General features: G+C 35.5%; 4 protein-coding genes across 5 annotated transcripts; 3 read left to right on the forward strand and 1 right to left on the reverse strand.

Annotated features, from left to right (window-relative positions):
• Positions 1-6368: 6368 nt before the first annotated feature.
• Positions 6369-7490, forward strand: LOC107961062 (probable F-box protein At4g22030). Its single transcript, XM_041115504.1, has one exon. It carries the CDS (start codon positions 6369-6371, stop codon positions 7488-7490), a length of 1122 nt encoding a protein of 373 aa, XP_040971438.1.
• A 1074-nt stretch (positions 7491-8564) lies between these two features.
• On the reverse strand, positions 8565-9505 carry LOC107961061 (glycine-rich cell wall structural protein 2). Its single transcript, XM_041115505.1, has 2 exons — positions 9124-9505; positions 8565-9082 (listed from the first exon to the last, which is right to left on the reverse strand). The coding sequence occupies exons 1-2, from the start codon at positions 9503-9505 to the stop codon at positions 8565-8567; spliced, it is 900 nt and encodes a 299-aa protein (XP_040971439.1).
• A 2527-nt stretch (positions 9506-12032) lies between these two features.
• LOC107960177 (B-cell receptor-associated protein 31) lies at positions 12033-13713 on the forward strand. The gene is made up of 2 exons (XM_016896460.2): positions 12033-12424; positions 13228-13713. Exons 1-2 carry the CDS (start codon positions 12139-12141, stop codon positions 13608-13610), a joined length of 669 nt encoding a protein of 222 aa, XP_016751949.2. The 5' UTR covers positions 12033-12138; the 3' UTR covers positions 13611-13713.
• Positions 13714-18594: 4881 nt separating this feature from the next.
• Positions 18595-20432, forward strand: LOC107960176 (wall-associated receptor kinase-like 20). 2 transcript variants are annotated; one of them, XM_016896459.2, is made up of 4 exons: positions 18603-19427; positions 19502-19543; positions 19835-19973; positions 20128-20432. In XM_016896459.2, the coding sequence occupies exons 1-3, from the start codon at positions 18623-18625 to the stop codon at positions 19960-19962; spliced, it is 975 nt and encodes a 324-aa protein (XP_016751948.1). In that variant the 5' UTR covers positions 18603-18622; the 3' UTR covers positions 19963-19973; positions 20128-20432. The 2 variants fall into 2 exon arrangements, with proteins under 2 accessions (XP_016751947.1, XP_016751948.1); XM_016896458.2 differs by having other exon boundaries at positions 18595-19427; positions 19835-20432.
• The last annotated feature ends 295 nt before the right edge of the window (positions 20433-20727 follow it).

A 20727-nucleotide genomic window follows, 5' to 3' on the forward strand; every position in this document is an offset into this window, starting at 1 on the left:
AATCAATGTATGATCGACATATGAAAGTTGACATGATATTTTTTTTATTTTATATGTTTAATTACTTTTAGTTTTATTTATTTAATTATTGTACTAATTGAAAATAATGAATTTCTTTTAATTTGGGTTTTTAAAGCTCTTTTTTTTCTTATTTAATATTAATTTGTTAAGCATAGCTTAATACCGAATTTTTTTAACATGAATTTCCTCTAATATTGATAATATTTTTGTAGCATAACAAAAAAATTTTAACACCGTTAGTGTTTTGCATAATTTTTATAACATTTATTAATAAGTTTAGGTACCAAATTGAAACTAAAAGAAAAAGCTTAGGTATCAAATTAGGAAAAAAAAGCCAAGTTTATGTACCAAATTAAGAAAAAGTGTCAAGTTTAGGTATTGGATATTATATTGAGCCCTTTTTTTGTGAGATAAGGGAATATTTAGTTCTTAAATTTTTCAATTTTTCTCAATTTGATTTCTAAACTCTAAGATTATACCACGCCATCACCAAAATTATTTGATAAAAATATAATTTTTAGGCAATGGCGTTGCACAAAATTAATATGTCATGTTATCACATGAATCAAAACGGAAAAAGTTGTTAAATTATGAGATTAATATAGACTAAAGGACTAAAATTAAAAAATTTATTGAATTTAAAGACTGACTGTTAGTTTTTCCTTTTATTTTTGATATAGCATTGAACGAGACAACCTTTTAATAGGTCAGCTAGTGTAACAAAGATTGGTCAATTCAATCAGACAGTCAAATTAGCAGACCAAATCAGCTATCCATCTTTGCTTGCTATAAATACGCCTCCATTTCACCTTTCATCTCTAAATCTCTTCTTTAATTTCCTTTGCTCAAAGCCTCCAATCAACCCACCAAATTCTATATTTCCTCTCTTTTTTCATATATATATACATACGCATATATATATATATACATATATACATATGACTTCTTTACATGCTTCTAATTTTCTCCTATCATCATCTTCTTCTTCAAACCAAATCCGTGCTGCTATATCCATCCCAAAGCTCCCATCGGTTAGATTTTCAGTCCCTAAATTACGACAACCCACTATACAGTCCGAGGAATCGAATAGAAAATATGGGCTCTGTTGCGCAGAAGCGTGTGAAAGAGTAAAATTATTGTACTGAAAAATCACACTAAGTTCAATTCCCAGGAAAGAGAGGTGGATCACGAGGATCGCTTACATACCAGATCTTTCCTAGCCAGAATATCCCTCTATCGTAATTTAATAGCACAATAAATCACTACAATGACACTTGCAAAATATGCAGAACAAAAAATAAAGAACACTAGAATTTTAACGAGGTTCAGCAAATTTTGCCTACGTCCTCGGGCACTACCAAATATATTTCACTCCAAAAATACAAGTGAAAGTTTACAAATAGGGAGAGAGAACAATTGCCTTAAGTAGAGAATGGCAAGTGTGGGATGAAGAAAGTAAGCAATGGTTAGGCCTATTTATAGTTGAGGTTCAAGGATCAACTTGCAATGTCCCTATACAATTAGGGACCAAAATTGCAATTATCCCATGCCAACTTTTAACCCAACTTGCCAACCAATATTACTTTCTACTTTCGGTGCCCACCCCATTTGACTTTTCAAACAATGGTGGGTTCCAATAATCTCCACCTTGAAGATTTGATTACGATAATCTTATCTTCACACAATTCTTTCTGCTTTTGACAACAATACTTGATAGTGCCTTCTTCAACTGTTAAACTTGCAGGATATTAATCAAGTTCAAACAATGTTCGAACTTGGTTGCTGTTACCACCTTGGTCATCATATCTGCGGGATTATCTGCAGTCTTGATCTTCTGAAGACAAATTTTCCCCTCTTCAATAATTTCCCGCACAAAATGGAATCGTACGTCGATATGTTTTGTACGTGCATGATAGACTTGATTCTTTGCTAAATGAATAGCACTTTGACTATCACAATACACGTTAATATGCTCCTGAACCAACCCCAAGGTTTTAGCCATACCTTGTAACCAAATAGCCTCCTTTACAGCCTCTGTTACAGCCATGTACTCGGCTTCTGTGGTTGACAATGCAACTGTAGACTGTAGTGTAGACTTCCAACTTATTGGTCCTCCAGCAAGTGTAAACACATAACCGGTGGTTGATCTTCGCTTGTCCAAATCACCGGCATAGTCAGAATCAACGTACCCAATAACACCTTTACCAAGTGTATTATCCTGCTTGAACAGTAATCCAACATCCACGGTCTTCTGAATATACCGTAGAATCCATTTCACAGCTTGCCAATGTCCTTTTCCAGGATTATGCATATACCTGCTCACTATACTAACTGCCTGTGAAATGTCGGGTCTTGTACACACCATTGCATACATCAAGCTACCCACTGCATTAGAATACGGAACTTGCAACATGTATTCTCGTTCCGTATTCGTCGAAGGAAATAGTTGTGCAGAAAACTTGAAATGAGAAGCCAACGGGGTACTTACAGGTTTTGTCTGCTCGTTCATGCCAAACTGCTGTAGTACCTTTTTCAAATACTGCTTCTGAGACAAGCTAACTCTATCATGAGCTCTATCTCTCCATATTTCCATGCCGAGAATCTTTTTAGCTTCTCCTAGATCTTTCATCTCAAACTCGAGATTGAGTTGAGTCTTCAATCTTTCAATCTCAACTTTGCTCTTAGATGCTATTAGCATATCATCAACATATAAGAGCAAGTATATGAAAGTTCCTTCTTGTAGCTTCTGAAAATACACGCAATGATCAAATTTACTTCTTGTGTACCTTTGCCCTTTCATGAACTGATCAAATCGCTTGTACCACTACCTCGGAGATTGCTTCAATCCATAAAGCGACTTTGTCAGTTTGCAAACCCAATTTTCTTTTCCAGCAACCTTGAATCCATCTGGCTGAGTCATATAGATTTCCTCTTCCAAATCACCGTGTAAAAACGCGGTCTTCACATCAAGCTGAACTAGTTCAAGATCATATTGCGCAACCAAGGCTAGCAAAATCCGAATAGACGAATGCTTCACAACTGGAGAAAACACTTCATTGTAGTCTATTCCTTCTTTCTGAGCGTAACCCTTTGCTACTAATCTAGCCTTGTATCGAATTTCATTTTTATCAGGAAATCCTTCCTTCTTTGCATATACCCATTTGCATCCAATTGCCTTCTTTCCCTTGGGTAGTGTCACCAACTCCTAGGTCTTATTTTTATGAAGAGACTGCATTTCTTCATTCATTACTTGCTTCCACTTTACACCATCAGGGTTACTTATTACTTCTGTGTAAGTAGAAGGAACATCATCATCTGTAATTGGAAGTGCATAGGCCACTATATCATCAAAGCGAGCAGGCTTACGAATCTCTCTTCTTGGCCTTCTATATGCAATTGAATCTTGTTGCTGTAGAGGTTCTTGGGTAGGAACCTCTTCATCATTTGTCCCTTCAATATTAGCTGGATCATCGTTAACCTTTTCAAGCTCCACCTGCTGCAAAGTACTACTGGTTTTGTCATCCTTTTGTGAATCCTTGTACTTCAACATGGTTGATTCATCAAAAGTCACATCTCTACTGAAAACAATCTTCCTTGTATCAGGACACCAGAGACGATATCCTTTTACTCCATCAGTTATACCCAAGAATAATGCTTTCTTTGCTCTTGGGTCTAACTTAGATTCTTTTACATGATAATATGCAGTGGAACCAAATACATGCAAAGAATCATAATCAGTAGCAGATTTACCAGTCCACATCTCCATAGGAGTTTTTCCATTTATTGCAGCTGATGGCAAACGGTTAATTAGATGGCACGCATATGTAACTGCCTCAGCCCAAAATTCTTTGCCCAATCCAGCATTGGACAACATACATCGAACTTTCTCCAGTATAGTTCGATTCATTCGTTCTGCCACCCCATTTTGCTGTGGTGTATCCCGAACAGTGAAGTGTCGCACAATGCCCTCATCTTGGCATACTTGTAGAAATGGATCGTTTTTGTACTCAGTACCATTATCTGATCGAAGTCGTTTGACCTTTCGACCAGTCTGAGTCTCCACCATCTTCTTCCATTTCAGAAATGCATCCAAAACTTCACTTTTTCTTTTCATTAGATACACCCATACTTTTCTTGAATAATTATCAACAAAAGTAACAAAATAGTGCATACCTCCCAAAGAAGCTACTTTGGTAGGTCCCCACACATCACTGTGAACGTAGTCCAGAATTCCTTTCGTATTGTGAATTGCTGGACCAAATTTTACCCTCTTCTGCTTGCCCAGAACACAATGTTCACAGAATTCCATTTTGCAAGAATTTGCACCTTTCAATAAGCCTTGCTTCACTAATGTCTGCAAAGCTTTTTCACCAGCATGTCCCAATCGCATATGCCATAATCTGGTAGCCTCTGAATCTACATCTTTTGTAGAAACTGTTGATGTTGATCCAATAACTGTACTTCCATTTAAAAAATACAAGTTATTTCTTCTTGTGCCTTTCATCACCGTCAGTTGCCCAGCTACTACTTTTAGTAATCCATCTCTCAAAGTGATTGTGAGCCCTTTAGATTCTAGGGCACCTAATGAGATGAGATTTTTCTTCAGGCTAGGTACGTAGCGAACATCTGTCAAGACTTGGATTGAGCCGTCGTGATTCTTCAATTGGACTGTACCCACTCTCATTGTCTTACAAGCACTATCATTGCCCATAAGAACAATTCCACCTTCTAGCTCTTTAAGACTAGAAAACCAGTCCTTATTAGGACACATATGGTAAGTACATCCTGAATCCAAAATCCACTCATCCGTTTGACATGCCATTGCCATGCCAACCAAGCTAAAGTCTGACTCCTCATCATGCTCCGCTACACATGCATTAGAAATAGCCTTGCCCTTTTGTAGCTTAGGACAATTCTTTTTCCAATGCCCTTTTTCACGGCAAAAGGCACATTCATCTTTGGCGGGTCTCCCTTTGGACTTTCCCCTTCTACCAGATTTGCTGCTGTGTGAACGACCTCTTACTGTTAAGACTTCTGCGGTTGTATCTCTGTGATCTCTTTTATCTTTCTTTCGAGTCTCAGATCTATACAACGCACTACAGACTGCATCAAATGTGATCGTGTCCTTCCCATGAAGCAATGTGGTGGTAAGATGATCATATTCATCAGGAAGGGAATTCAACAACAATAATGCCTTGTCTTCATCTTCAAATTTCTCATCCAAATTTAGCAAGTCTGCTAAAATTTTATTGAATGAGTTCACATGGTCATTCATCGACATACCGGGTGCATACGTGAATCGATAAAGTTTCTTTTTCATATAAAGCCTATTTTCAAGACTTTTCGTTAGAAACTTTTCTTCCAGTGTATCCCATAACTTCTTCGCTGATGTCTCCCTCATGACAGAGTACTTCTGCTCTTTGGCCAAACATAGGCGGATTGTACCACACGCCTGTCTATTGATCTTGGCCCACTCCTTGTCATCCATCTTGTCAGGTTTTTCTTCAAGGGCTATATCTAGCTCTTGCTGACATAAGACATCCAGGATCTCACATTGCCACATACCAAAATTATTGGTACCGTTAAATTTCTCTACTTCAAATTTTGCATTTGTCACAGTAGTCCTTGCTGATGACGATGTTGCTGCCATTTTTCTCCTTAATCCCAACTACTGTATACGTGAACAGTACCGTATACGTGAATAGTGCCGTATACGTGAATAGTACCGTATACGTGAATAGTACCATATACGTGAATAGTGCCGTATACGTAAATAGTACCGTAAACGGTCGTATTCCCCAAGTACGAACCTGGCTCTGGTACCAATTGTTGCGCGGAAGCGTGTGAAAGAGTAAAATTATTGTACTGAAAAATCACACTAAGTTCAATTCCCAGGAAAGAGAGGTGGATCACGAGGATCGCTTACATACCAGATCTTTCCTAGCCAGAATATCCCTCTATCGTAATTTAATAGCACAATAAATCACTACAATGACACTTGCAAAATATGCAGAACAAAAAATAAAGAACACTAGAATTTTAACGAGGTTCAGCAAATTTTGCCTACGTCCTCGGGCACTACCAAATATATTTCACTCCAAAAATACAAGTGAAAGTTTACAAATAGGGAGAGAGAACAATTGCCTTAAGTAGAGAATGGTAAGTGTGGGATGAAGAAAGTAAGCAATGGTTAGGCCTATTTATAGTTGAGGTTCAAGGATCAACTTGCAATGTCCCTATACAATTAGGGACCAAAATTGCAATTATCCCATGCCAACTTTTAACCCAACTTGCCAACCAATATTACTTTCTACTTTCGGTGCCCACCCCATTTGACTTTTCAAACAATGGTGGGTTCCAATAGGCTCATCAACACAATCCCAATCCAAAACGATGTCCATAGCAGACCTCTGGTTCAACAAACCTCATCTGTTTCAATGGCTACCTTTCAACTGTATGCCATCTTAGAGGCGATAGGTGACAGAGTGGAGATGCATAACAACATTGGGGAACAACGAGATAACTGGAACACCCTTCTACTCAACTCCATCAATATGATTACCCTCACCGCCGCAACCATGGCAGGTTTTGCAGCCGCAACTGGCGTTGGCGCTGGGGTTTCTGTTATGGGTTTGAAGTTGGCATCCAGTGTGATGTTCTCAGCAGCCACTGGGATGTTGGTATTGATGAATAAGATTCAACCCTCACAGCTTGTGGAAGAGCAACGTAATGCTACCAGATTGTTTAAGCAGCTGCAATCCCAAATCAGAACCCTACTTGCTGTTGGTTCTCTATGCCAAGATGACGTGAATGATGCCATGGAGAAAGTGTTGGCACTTGACAAAGCTTACCCTCTTCCTTTGCTTGGTGTTATGCTTGACAAATTCCCTGCAAGTTTAGAGCCTGCTGTTTGGTGGCCTACAAAACAGTCTCCAAACTCAAACAAAGCATTGAACAACAACAATGGGTGGACCAAGGAATTGGAAATGGAAATGAGAGAAGTGGTTGAAGTGATAAAGAGAAAAGACAGTGAAGATTACGAGAGATTAGGCAACAAGGCTTTGAACATGAACAAAGTTTTAGCTACAGCAGGGCCATTGCTAACTGGAATAGCAGCTCTAGGATCGGCTTTCATGGTTTCTTCCAACAGTCCTGGGGCGGCAACAGTGGCGGCTGTTGCAGGAGCTTTAGCTTCAGCTGTGAACACCTTCGAGCATGGTGGCCAAGTTGGTATGGTGTTCGAGATGTACAGGAACAACGCCGGGTTCTTTAAGCATATGCAAGAATCGATTGAATCAACGTTGGATGAAAGTGATGTGGAGAAAAGAGAAAATGGGGAGTTGTTTGAAATCAAAGTGGCATTGCAACCGGGAAGAAGCTTATCAGAACTGAGAGATGTAGCCAAAAAATCAACCTATTCTCGTATAGAAGGAAGCCCCATGGATGAATTTGCAAGCAAGCTCTTTTGATCCAATATTTTTTGATGTATAGATTCTTTAATTCATTCAATTAACCAATGATATACATATATTTGTACAATTTTGTAAGATGATAATATATACAAGACATAGGTTCAAACTTGAATACAAATCAATGTATTTAACCATATTTTTTGGAAATTAGAATAAGAAAGTGATTACTACAATTTTCAAATCCAACATTACTCCATTGTTGAAATGCTCTATCTCGACCTTCATCCCACTCTACCATGTATACAATTTTGTAAGATGGGCACTAAGTTATGCAAACCCAAAGGGAAATACTATAGTAAAAGAGTTGAATATTGTTACTATTATTGCCTTTGTTGTAGGTAATATAACACCGTAAAGGAAAGGGTCTTGATTGGACGGCTTTGATTACCCCTACTACGTTTGACATTTTCTTTCTTCCATTATGATGTAAGTAAAATGTTGACCAACTTTTTGAAGGATTGCTTATCTTTAAGCCCAGTAACTTAAACACTAATAGGACCTTCATTCTACTAGGAACTTCGTCAACTCTTATTTAAATCAACCCAACTTATTATTCATATTTATAAGTTTTAAAAAAATATTTAGAATCCAATCTAGTTTGAATGTTTCCATGCATAATAGTGATGTAAGAGTCTTCATTTTATTTTGTGCATATGTCATATGCATTTTATTCAATCCTTTTTAGTTTCTTTCTCTTATTTTTAAATTTTCTTTCATTATGTTTGGTATTAATTTAGTTCTACATTATAATTAGTCCGACATATATTTATATTTGTGATTGTACTATATTTCTACTAATAATAATCTTAAAAAAATTTAGAATCAAGATATCTTTTATGTTTAATTTATGATTCATGAAAAATCATTTTTTCTCAACTCGTTTTATTCACTTGAATATGTTTGATAAAATGAAAATATCCACGATGAAAAGTAGATTAAAATATTCATGCATGCATGCATATTAGACAACAAAAGAAAGAGGGTTTATTTGACAAACAAATCTCAAAGTTTCTAAACTTGAACATGAGACATAGGACATCCATTGTAGACGGAAACCATGCATGTGTAGGTCTAAGGATGACCATGTTCAGTACTTGTGTCTTTAACTCCACTTGTTCCTGTTCCAAAACCAACCCCAATGCCCATTCCCATTCCCATACCAAATCCCATGTTACCTTTGCCACCACCATGTCCTTTCTCAACATTTGAACCCCCTCCCATTCCCATTCCCATGCCTTCCCCATGTCCATATCCTTCTCCTCCATTTCCACCACCTCCACCATTGCCTTCACCACCACCACCACCACCTCCTCCTCCTCCTCCTCCTCCTTCAATGCCAGCGATCCCAAAACCTGCACCAAAACCATTTCCATGACCTGAGCCTTCACCAGAACCACCCCCACTACCACCTCCCCCTCCTCCGCCGCCACCACTTGATGTCCCGTCACTTCCACTTCCACTTGCACCACCAATACCTGCACCATAACCATTACCATGGCCATAACCTCCACTAGAACCTTTACTAACACCACCACCACCGCCACCACCTCCTCCGCCTCCACCGCCACCTTCTCCTCCTATGCTTGCTCCTGCACCAAAACCAAAACCAAAACCACTACCATGACCAAACCCTTCACCAAACCTACCATAACCACTTCCACTTCCACCTCCACCACCTCCTCCAAAACCACCCCCACCAACACTACCCCTACACCTCCTCCTACACCATGCCCCTCTCCATATCCAATACCATTACTTGAAGCACCACCTCCTCCACCTCCACCCCCACCACCTCCTCCTCCTCCACCTCCACCCCCACCACCTCCTCCTCCTCCACCTCCACCACCAAAGAAACTACCACAACTTCGCCAACTTCTATATAAACAATGATTATCATCCCCGTTATCAACATTATATCCAACATCACCTCCTCCAACAACAAGACTCAAAGTACCAGCAATACTTAAAAAAACAAGACCCAGATACCACAATTTAGCATCCATTGCTGCCATTGTTTGGGAATAGACTAAGAACTAGACCCACACTTGCTTGGTTTCACTCTCCATCTCCATGATCACCTATTTATACACCACAAAGTTCAGTACCCGACGATCATTATACGATAATTACTGCGTTTCAAAGGGACAAATGAAATTTTGCCCCCCCCCCCCCCGCGAATAATGAAAAAAGGACATTGAAGTCAAAAGACAAATCCAAAATTATCTTGTGAAGTCAACCATAGCCGACAAATAATATTACATTATTATACAACATACACTGGTCTTAACCAAATCCAATAAAAAACACAAACAATTGTACAAAACCATTTTCCTTATACGTATGGTGTTATGAGACTGCATATATTTAATTCAATATATTATGCTATTAATCAACTAGAGATGGTGGAGTAGGTAATGAAACTAATAATCCTATCTTTTTTAAATTTAAGTGAGAGAAAATTTAATTTTACAATATTTTTTTAATGATTTTTTGTGTCGTGACTCGTAATAATTATAATAACAAAACTGATTATACTTGCAATCTAATGATTTTTATGATTATTATGTCAAAAGGATTCAACAAGAGATGTAGAGGGACAACGCTGGGTTCTTTAAGCATATGCAAGAATCGATTGAATCAACATCGGAAGAAAGTGATGTGAAGCAAAGAGAAAATGGGGAGTTGTTTGAAATCAAAGTGGCATTGCAATTAGGAAGAAGCTTATCAGAATTGAGAGATGTTGCGAAAAATTCAAGCTATTCTCGTATTGAAGGAAGCCCCATTGATGAATTTGCAAGCAAGCTCTTTTGATCCAATATTTTTTGATGTATAGATTCTTTAATTCATTCTTTGATTCATTCAATTAACCGATGATATACATATTTGTTCAATTTTGGAAAGTGATGATGTACAGAAGATATAGCTAGGTTCAATCTTGATGATGATGAATACAATACATAGGTTGAATCATGAATATTTAACATGCCACGTCAAATAAACCTTATGATACGAGTCTTAAAGCCAAATTTTAGACCTATAGATATGATGGATTTACACTGTTTTAAGGCCTAACAACAAGATTAAAATTTAAGCAAATAAAAATCAAGATTCGATCAAAGATAATATGTGAGGATGAATTTTTTGAGGAAAACTAAAAATATTAGTCAACTTGCAATGAATTTTTGGATGGGAGTGGGCTTAAATGTTTGTATAACGTTTAAAAATCTATCTCTTAGCTTCGAAATGTACTTCGAATCACTCGATTTTGAGTTCAAGAGCTTAAGTTATGACCATTTTTGTGAAGATTGCGCAAGCAGAATTTCTAGATGAGTTTATGATGGAATTACAAGTATCGAGCTTTAATTCGAGTTTGAATCATATTGACTTCGATTTTTAGGCTTAATTTTTATTATATATGAGCTTCATACCGTCTTTAGTCAAAAAAGAAAGTTTAGTTTAAAATTAATTACTCCTTATTTAGGTTAATTAGAGTTTATTCGATCCATCTTCCACTTTTAAATTTCATTTATTTAGTTAGTTATTTATTGTTTTGAATATTTATTCTTAGTCTTAACTTTTTTTTTCTTTTAGTGTTTTCATTTTCTTTAATTTCTAAATTTGTTTATTTCTTATTTATAGGTCAGATCTGAATCTTTTCTTCTTAAGTCAAACAACTTGAATACGATCATGATCTGCTTCCTCCGCTTAATCCTTTATAACCTTATCTTTTTTATGGTACTTGGATGATCATTTTGTAACAATTTGATAATGTTAGTGATAGTTTTATATGATTTGAAAGTTAGATGATCGAAATTACGTGTTTGACAATCAAATTGATAAATTTTGTAAATATGAAAGGTTAAATTTATTGAATTATATAAAATTAGAATCAAATTGATAGAATGTATAAGTATTGAAAACTAAATGTGTTATTGTATTAGTTAGAAAAAGCATATGTCATCATCTCCATTAACTATTTAATAGAGAGTGACGGAAACGAAAAGTAATCTAAAACGTTACTGACGAAATTAAAAATCTTTATAGCTTAGTGACCAAAACAGAAACACGCTAATAGTTAGGTGATTAAAGGTATGGTTTACCCTTTAGTTTAAAGGCAAGCATTGAAGTTTCTAGTAACTTCTTTTTCTTGGTTAATGCACTATTTTGAGGCTTGAATTTAGTAATTGTTCTCGCATTGGGGTTTGAACTTATTTTAATTCAAGTTAGTCCCTGAACTTGACAATTGTTCCTACATTCGAGCTTAAACCTTTTTTAAGGAAATACCAAGGACTAACTAGAAGAAAGAAAATTTAGGCCCCAATGTGAGAACAACTATTAAATTCAAGCCTTTAAATATGTTGGTATGTGAGTATAAAAACAAATAGGGTTGAGCGTTCGGTCAAAATGAGTGAAAAAAATTCGAGTTAATCGAGTTGACAAGTTCTAAAATTCCCTAATTTTAAAGTTATTTCAAATAAGGAATAAACTAAAAGATAAGGGGCCTTTAAGAAAATATCAAGAAATTACTTAAAAAGACCCAATCTACGACTTGAAGTTGTTAACGGGAACTGCAGCAGCCCTTTGATCCTTTTACACTTCTTTCTTTAGCTCTCTGAATTTCACTTTGGGGGGTTTTTTTTAAAAGATGATTCAATTATTGTTCATGGTGATATTCTCAGAGATGGCGGTGATCATGGTATTATCATTCAAGACACCGTTTAGGAAGCTGGTGATAATGGGTCTGGATCGGCTTAAACGTGGACGAGGTCCTGTGGTGGTTAAGACGGTGGCCGGAACGGTGTTTGTAGTGATGGTGTCGAGCGTATACAGCATGATGGAGATCCAGAAACGTTGGGTCGGCGATGATGGACCGGTTAGTTCAACGGACCAGGTTCTTATGGTCCGACACCTTCTTGAAGCTACTCTCATGGGTAATTAATTCGTTCTTGCTTCAGTCGAATCAATTGTTTTAAATCTAGTTGTTTGATTGTTAATCTCTAATTTTTCACTTCTGTTGGGATCTTAGTTTTCAATCGTAAGTATATGAAAATGTAAATCCAAGTCAAATTCCGCTTGAATGCTTACTGTTTTGCAAATTATTGTGTTTGACTTGGTATCTTCAATTGGTTGAAGATTGAATTATAGAATCAATTAGGCAGGATTTAGCTTAGGTTGTTGTTGAAAGGCGGATTTTTCAGGGAGAAGTTTTTGAAGTGTTGTTCACGGCCAGTTGTTTAAACCCCTCCAACAATTGTCGGTATTGTGCCCGTCTTTGTTAACCCCTTGAGGCTCTCAGTGGAATCGGAGATAAAATCAGGAATTAAAGCAGAGCACAATACCGACCATTGTTGGCGGTTCAGCTGGCTGCTTGACGAACGACAGTTTGAAGACTTCTCCCGAAGGAGTTAGCCCTTAACATTGCTTATCTTCAAAGATGGTGGAGCACGAAATTGGGATCTTGTTCTTTGTCTTGGTATAAAGCATATAGGAATATTTTACACGGACGCATTCGTTTTCGTTAAGCGATCTGTTGTTTGACACATAGTTATACACGATAATCATAGGAATATAATCCTCCGTATATATGAAAAAAACTCGGAAATAATTGACCATAGCCGTATAGGGTACATGCTCATATCTAACACTCACTGCCGACTCGATAAAATAGTCTAGGACTACTTTGTGACACAATTTTCATTTGCTCTCTGGTTTTTTTTATGGTAACTTGTTGCAGGGGCCACAATATTCCTAGCACTAATGATAGATAGATTGCACCATTATATCAGAGAACTCCGGATAAGAAGGAAGACCATGGATGCTGTCAAGAAACAAGGTCAAGGTTCCAATGATAAAAAACCCGATGGCTTTGACAAAGTTAAATCCTTGGAAGAAGAAGTAATGACTCTGCGTGAGAAACTTAAGCAGCTGGAGTCTGATATGGAGGCAAAGACTAAACAGATTAATGCTGCAGAAGTTAATACAGTTGCTTTAAGGAAACAATCCGAAGGTTTACTTCTTGAGTATGATCGGTTACTTGAGGAGAACGAAAGCCTTCGGGGTCAGTTGCAATCTTTGGACCGGAAATTGTCACGTTCGGATAGTAAGAAGAATTTATAAGGACTCGAGTACCTTTTGCGAATCGGTATAGTTTAACTGTTGATTGCTGTCAAACATTCATCCTTTTTTTTGAGTGTTCTAAAACTTTTGAGGTTTAGAGAAATTGACCTTTATGTGTATTATGGAATCAAATGTTGAATTGATGAGTTTTGGAAAACATTTTTAAAGTTTTTTTCATGGTGAAAAAAGGTTTTGCTACTCGGGTTTTAAGTTTGGTCTAGATCGGGTGAGTTTGAGGTCGAGGATTGGTGATAAAATCCGTTAAATTATCGATTTTTATTCAATCGGTTCAATTGGTTTGAAGGTTGATTTAACAATAATTAAATAAATAATTACAAAATTTATAAAAATAAATTACACCAAAGTCACTAAATTATTAGTAAGTTTACGTTTTGGTCACTTAACTTCAATAAGTTACAGAATAGACATCAAACTATTGGGAAGTTTTCATTAAGTAATTAGGCTTTAGTACGACTATTGTATGGCTTTCTTTGTTCGCACCGATAAAAAGCTCTCATTCCCCTTCTCTTTTACAATTAAGTTCTTTTTTTTTCACGAAACATTTTTGAATATCACGAATCTACGAATCAAAATCTAGATAACTTTCTTCTCCAATCTCTGACACTGACCGTCAGATTGACTTAGATATAAGATATGTTCTACTTGTTAATGGGTACTAATTCACCATACCGGTTGTCAAATTGTCACTTGAAGCTTGTTAGCCAGACTTTTTTAAAAATAACATAATAGCCTAGTTACTTAAATAAAAATTTTCGAATAGTTCAGTGATCATTTTCTAATTTTTTAAAATTAAAAGACCAGAAAGTAAACTTACTGATAGTTTAGTAATCTTAAGTGTAATTTCCCCTTAATAGTTGAAGGATATTCAAATTCATATACATATTTAAATATAAAAAATAGTGACTTCGCAGCCATCCTACGAAACGGCTTGAAAGTGGGTCAATTGCAGCTGCCAATTGTTGACGCACCATCTCCGTAATAATATAAAATCTCATAAAATTCTGAAATTTCCAAAATGGTAAACTATTAAATATTAAACTATCAATTTAGTCCCCTCTAAATTGTGGTCTATTTATCGAGTGTTTACATTTTCTTAGAGTTACTTAAATTTGAGTCACAAAAATGTTACGTATTGTGGTGTGTGTTAACAATAATTTACTTTGGCCATAGCATGTGTGAGTTATATGAATTGGATTACCACTAAACTCTGTTATCTCCTTAAGGACAGTCTTATGTGGTAGTCTAAATAGGTTTTAAATGTCAATTTGGATGTCCTACGTAGTAGTCCAAATTAAGTTTATTTAATTAAAAACCTATTTTCATCTCAGTAACTGAATATCCAATTTGGTATTTAAAACTCATTTGGACTACCACGTAAGGCTGTTGTTAGGGAGGTAACGGAGTTTAGCGATAGAGTGACCACTTCGTAATAAAACGATAACGTAAGTGACTAAAACGTAACATTTCAAACATAAGTAACTAAAATGTAATCTGAGGCAAACAAAAGTGACTATTTTTGTAGTTTACCCATGAATTAAAAGAGTATTGAAATAATTTGGTTTGTTCATTTTTTGGTGAAAGTATCATGGAGGCCCCTATTTAAGAATCAGATTGCATTTTACTCTCTTTATTCAAAAAATGGGCAAATTAGTCCTTATACGTTAAATCAAAGAGCAAATTGGTCATTCTATTAAAAATTTCATCAATTTCTGCTGCTAAAAATTGATTCATATACATCAACATGAAGTACACATGGCTGAAAATTTTAATAGTACGAATGGATGAAAATTTTAACAGAAATGACCAATTTGCTCTTTATTCTAATGTACAAGGAATAATTTGTCCAATTTTTTAATAGAAGAGACAAAATGTAATCTAACTCCTAGTATAAAGACTTTTATGCACCATTTATTTTTATAATATTATTAGTATGTACAAATTGATAATACGAACAGTTGCTAATGTAAAATTCATTTTTACTATTAGAGGGACTAAAATCATAATTAACCCCATAATATTTAATTTTTTTGAATTAATCATTATACTATACATAAATTGTGAATTCAATTCATATACTCTAATATGATCATTTTTAGTACCATCGCTTTTTAAGTTTTAAAAATTCAGTCTTAATGTAAATGATAGAACAACTGCAATGACCCACTTCCTCCTACCGCGGTGGAGATGGCATCAATGACTACCATGGCAGCTACCATGTTGCTTTCAGGTTCAATTCCCGGTGCCGATGAAATTATGAACCCAACATTGCTTGCTAGGGCAGTCCTTCCATGTTCGTCAACCATGGTGATGATTTCAGCTTTGGCTCCATTTCCGACTATAACATTAGACCTGAATCCCCAAACCATCTTCAATTGTCTCGAGTTTTTGATCCAACACTGTTTAATCAATCAAGATTTTCAAGCGTACAATTGTCTCATGATATCTAATCTTTTTCACAATTAAGCAACCAAGTTTCTTTGCAGCCGACACAGTGGCCGCTGGCATTGTTTTGTTGGGTTAAACGATAAAGAATTTGATATTGATTAGATAAACTTTTAAATTGGAGTTTTGATAAAAAATAAGTTACCTGGTGTATAATACTTTGAAGATTTCTTTCGAACGTAGTCCCGAGCTTACATGTATGTTGTCTTTAAGCCTTGTTGATTATTTGAATCCTCGCACATATTCTCTACGATTAATATGACACATAACACTAATATCCTCTTTTATAACTCGTACAAAACTCTTCGCAGAGACTAAGGACAAAACTTTGACACAAATACTACTTTCAGTTGTTGAAAAATTAATCGATTGTTTGACAAATGACACTTTAAATTTTTTTTCTCGAAAGATTCGATGTGCTAGAGAAAACCTAATGTATAGATCTATGGCAATGATAATATATCGTTTTCAATAGCTCAAAATAGTGGATTGTGGTGAGGTGCAATAATTTTTGTGGGACTAAAAGTGAGATACTCTTCTCTGGGAATTGAACTTTGTGTGATTTTTTAGTATAATAATTTACACGCTTCCGACCCTATTGGAACAACAACTACATCGTCTGTCATGTTCCATGCCAATCGAACATCCAATTATGTGTCTGAAATTTACAAATACTAAGGAGATTAGAGCCCCCACGACGTGGAACTTTGTGGGTCGCACCATACGGACCTTTTCCACCGTACGGCTTATATATTTCACATCATCTTTCTTACTCCATTTTTATCACGTTTTGAGTTGGTAGAATTAATCAAATTCCTATCAGTTTAATTGATTTGACAGTCAATTTAATAATAATTAAATAATTAATTACAAAATTTAGAAAAATAAATTATTAAATTATTAGTAAATTTATATTTTAGTCATTCAATTTTAAAATGATACAAAATAGTCATTAAATTATTTTAAAATTTAAATTTAAATTACTAGACTGTTAAAATCGCTAATATATAGTCTTCTCTTTTCGCATCATCTACACTAACCGAAACCTCTCATTCCCTTCTCTATTTCAATTTGGTCTTATTTGATTCTTTTTAATAATACAATGAGTAAATTGATTTGTTTAACAGTAGAGGGACTAATTTGATCAGATCTCTATAATAGAAAAGCCTCTCAGATACATTCACTGAAAATCAATTTATTACATCCCTTAAGTGCCAAAAGTTTACATTTTTGGAGGAAATTGGGTTAGAGGTCGTCTGTTAAGTTTGGAGACTTCAAGTATCTTATAAGATTAAAAGTAAGTTACGAGATATCAGAACTTATATTTTGAGACGCTCTTTAATGCTTAAGTTAGTAGAAATGAATGAAGGCAATTGGCAAATTTTTGTAGTATATCGATAGGAATAACGAGAAGAAGATGAGTCGAAGGAAGGCATACTTAAGTATTTATACGGAGCCTTCACTTATCTCGAGATTATCCTTTGCATAAGAGTGAGTGGAGGCGGATTTGCTCCTTGCATGTGATTGGTTAAAATATGTGTCCTTGGCTTAACAAGTGCTTTTGTTGATCCTAACTCTTGACTTGTGTTACCCAAGTGCTATGTACGAGTTAGTTGCTCATGGAGCTTAGTTATTAGAGTTAGGATGAAGCCAACAAATTACTTTAGGGACCAGAGATGAATTATAAATTATTCAAGGGACAAAGTATAATTTTATCATTTTATATATTAACATCTAATTTCATAAAAATTTAAGGGACTAAATGAAAAATCTACCGTTTTGAGGATCATGGTTTCTTTGGGTTTAAGGTTTACTTTCTTGGTTCAATATAACAAAGATAATTTGTAAAGTGGACAAATACAATAATAATTTCAAAATAGTCGAGATTTATTTTAACCTATTTGTATTCTTTCACATCATTAATCTTTTTTTATCTAATATCGGTCCCTATACTATGCAAAACTTCTTGATTTAGTCCCTGTAGTTTAATTTGATCATTTTTAGTCCCTATACTTTTTAAATTTTAAAATTTTAGTCCTCACCAAAAGGTACCTATAAAAAATTCTATTCAAAACTAAAATTTCAAAATTCGATCACTATAGGGAAATGGAAAGATTCAATTGCAGAATATAGACTAAATCCACAATTGTACATATGGTACAAGGCCAAAAATTGAATTTAACTATTGGGGTTAGGACTAAATCCACAACTTTCGTAAAATATAAAAATTAATAGTAAAATTTGACCTATAATTTATAATATATATATAAGTGAACTCTATCCTTATATAAATTTGCTTACAAATAAAGTAAAAGCATTTAACAATGGAATCCAAACATTTTCAGCTTTAATGAAATTCACATGGTCGTCAATCATCACGTACATAGTTTCAAGTATTTTTCCACAATCTTCATGAAACTATAAAGCACAAAAGCAAAAGCAAAAGCAAAAGTGAAAAAACACAAAGATTCTCTCACTTTTTATGACATTAAAACCATTACAAAATCCCACAATAAAAAAAACAAAACACAGTTTCCATTATTACACCAATGGATTCATTTACTTCATTTCTATGTTTATGTTCCATAATTTTTCAATCTATTAGCCTTATAGAAGCTCAAGCAAGCCTTTGTAGAACTACTTGTGGTGATATCCCTATAAATTACCCTTTTGGTATTGATGATGGTTGTGGTAGTCCTTATTATAGACACATGCTAGTTTGTTCCAATCTCGGCAACCTTTATCTCCGTACACCTTCCGGTCGATACCCTGTTCACAGCATTAGTTACTCCGATCCTCATATTCTTGTTACCGATCCGTTGATGTGGAATTGTAGAGATGGTGATCATTTTCGTCCTACGAGACCTTTTAGTCTCGATACAAGTACGCCTTTCACATTGTCCTCTCAGAATGACTACTTGTTCTTCAATTGTAGTGAAGATTATGTTATTGTCGAGCCGAAGCCTGTCTTCTGTGAGCGATTCCCTGACCGGTGTGATTCGTCATGCGATAGTGCTAGTTATCTTTGTAGGCATTTACCCGAATGTGCCGATGCGCTTAGTGCTAGCTCGTGTTGCTCGTACTACCCGAAAGCAACCGAGTCGTTACGGTTGATGCTTCGGTATTGCGCATCGTATACAAGTGTGTATTGGAAAACGATCGGATCAACAACGAATTCGCCTTATAGTCAAGTACCTGAATATGGAATCCGAGTCGATTTCGATGTTCCGGTTACTACACGTTGTCTTCAGTGTCAAGATCCATCAAAGGGTAGTGGAACATGCGGATTTGATACACAAACACATAATTTCCTGTGTTTATGTAAAGAAGGAAATGTCACATCCTATTGTAAAGGTATGTTTGTTTCTCGAGAAATTTTCTATAAATTTGCCATGAAATTTTCTAATCACTTTTTTTTTCTTGCACAGGTCATGACATTTCAAAGCACAAAAGGGCAGGAGTCATTGCAGGTGAATTTTATGTAATTGCAATCACGATATGAACTTGATCGAAACCAACAAAATTTGATTTAATTCAAAAATATCTTCTTCTTTTTTTAATTTTGATTTAATCAAATCGAATTATTTAAGTTAAACGTTTTTCTCAAATTAACTCAAATAAATAAATTTTAAACGTTTTTCTCAAATTAACTCAAATAAATAAATTTTTACTCGATTCAATCGAACACTCACCCATTTACAAAATAATTAACTTAACATCGTATTCGGAACCAGAATTTAATGAAATCGTTAATGTGACAGGGACTGTAACTGGAATTTCCGCAGCTGGAGCTATAGGGATTGGGATTGGTATATGGGTGTTGAAAAAAGTGAGAGCCAAAGCACCTGTAACATGTGGGGTTCAAAGCAATGAGAATAGGGTTTTCTGAAGAAAGTTAAAGTAAACTGCAAATTTCTGTCTTTTTTCTTCTTTTTCTGAAATCATATTTCGAGCTGTAAAGTGAAACCTCGTTAATGGTTTTTGTTTATGTCTTTTTTTTGCTTTTTGTGATGGAAATTTGAGCTAACTGAGGGTTCAATCGGTAATTTTGCAGCCATACATATATACATTCTCGATATTGTTATTTACTTTGCTCCAAAAATTCCCGAGCCACCGTCATGTCTGTACCGCCAAACAAGTCTCTTCACCACCACTTTGTTCCAGTCACCAATTTGCTTCAAAAATTGAGGTTGTCTCCAACCAGGCCAGAGAATGATTTAGAGAGGACTGTGTGGTCTTCCCTATCGGACCTTATCTTTTTCATCGGCGACTCCTTTTCTTCAGTGTCAACTTTAGCATTTTTATTCCGAATACCACAAATAAGATGATCACCGATCTACAATATTTAAGCAGAAACAATTAGTAATCTCAACCCTAGATGAACAAAATATATTATTTACCAAATCAATCAAAAGGATGATACCTGTTTGTTGTGGTCGTCAACAAGCTAAAACTCATGCATGAGCCAATGTCCTTTTACGTCTTCGCTGGAGCCCTTCACCTCGAAAACAAAAAGTTTCCGATTCCCGATTTTCTTCTCGCCCACACTCAGCTACTCAATCAATGTTTTTGCCTTTACTCTTTTTCTTCAACTTGGTGAAAACGTAAAAAGTTTCGGATGAAGTCTTATCGAAAATCTTCTAAGACTCTTTAC

Source organism: Gossypium hirsutum, chromosome A06 (assembly GCF_007990345.1).
Source record: "Gossypium hirsutum isolate 1008001.06 chromosome A06, Gossypium_hirsutum_v2.1, whole genome shotgun sequence".
NCBI classification, from domain to species: domain Eukaryota; kingdom Viridiplantae; phylum Streptophyta; class Magnoliopsida; order Malvales; family Malvaceae; genus Gossypium; species Gossypium hirsutum.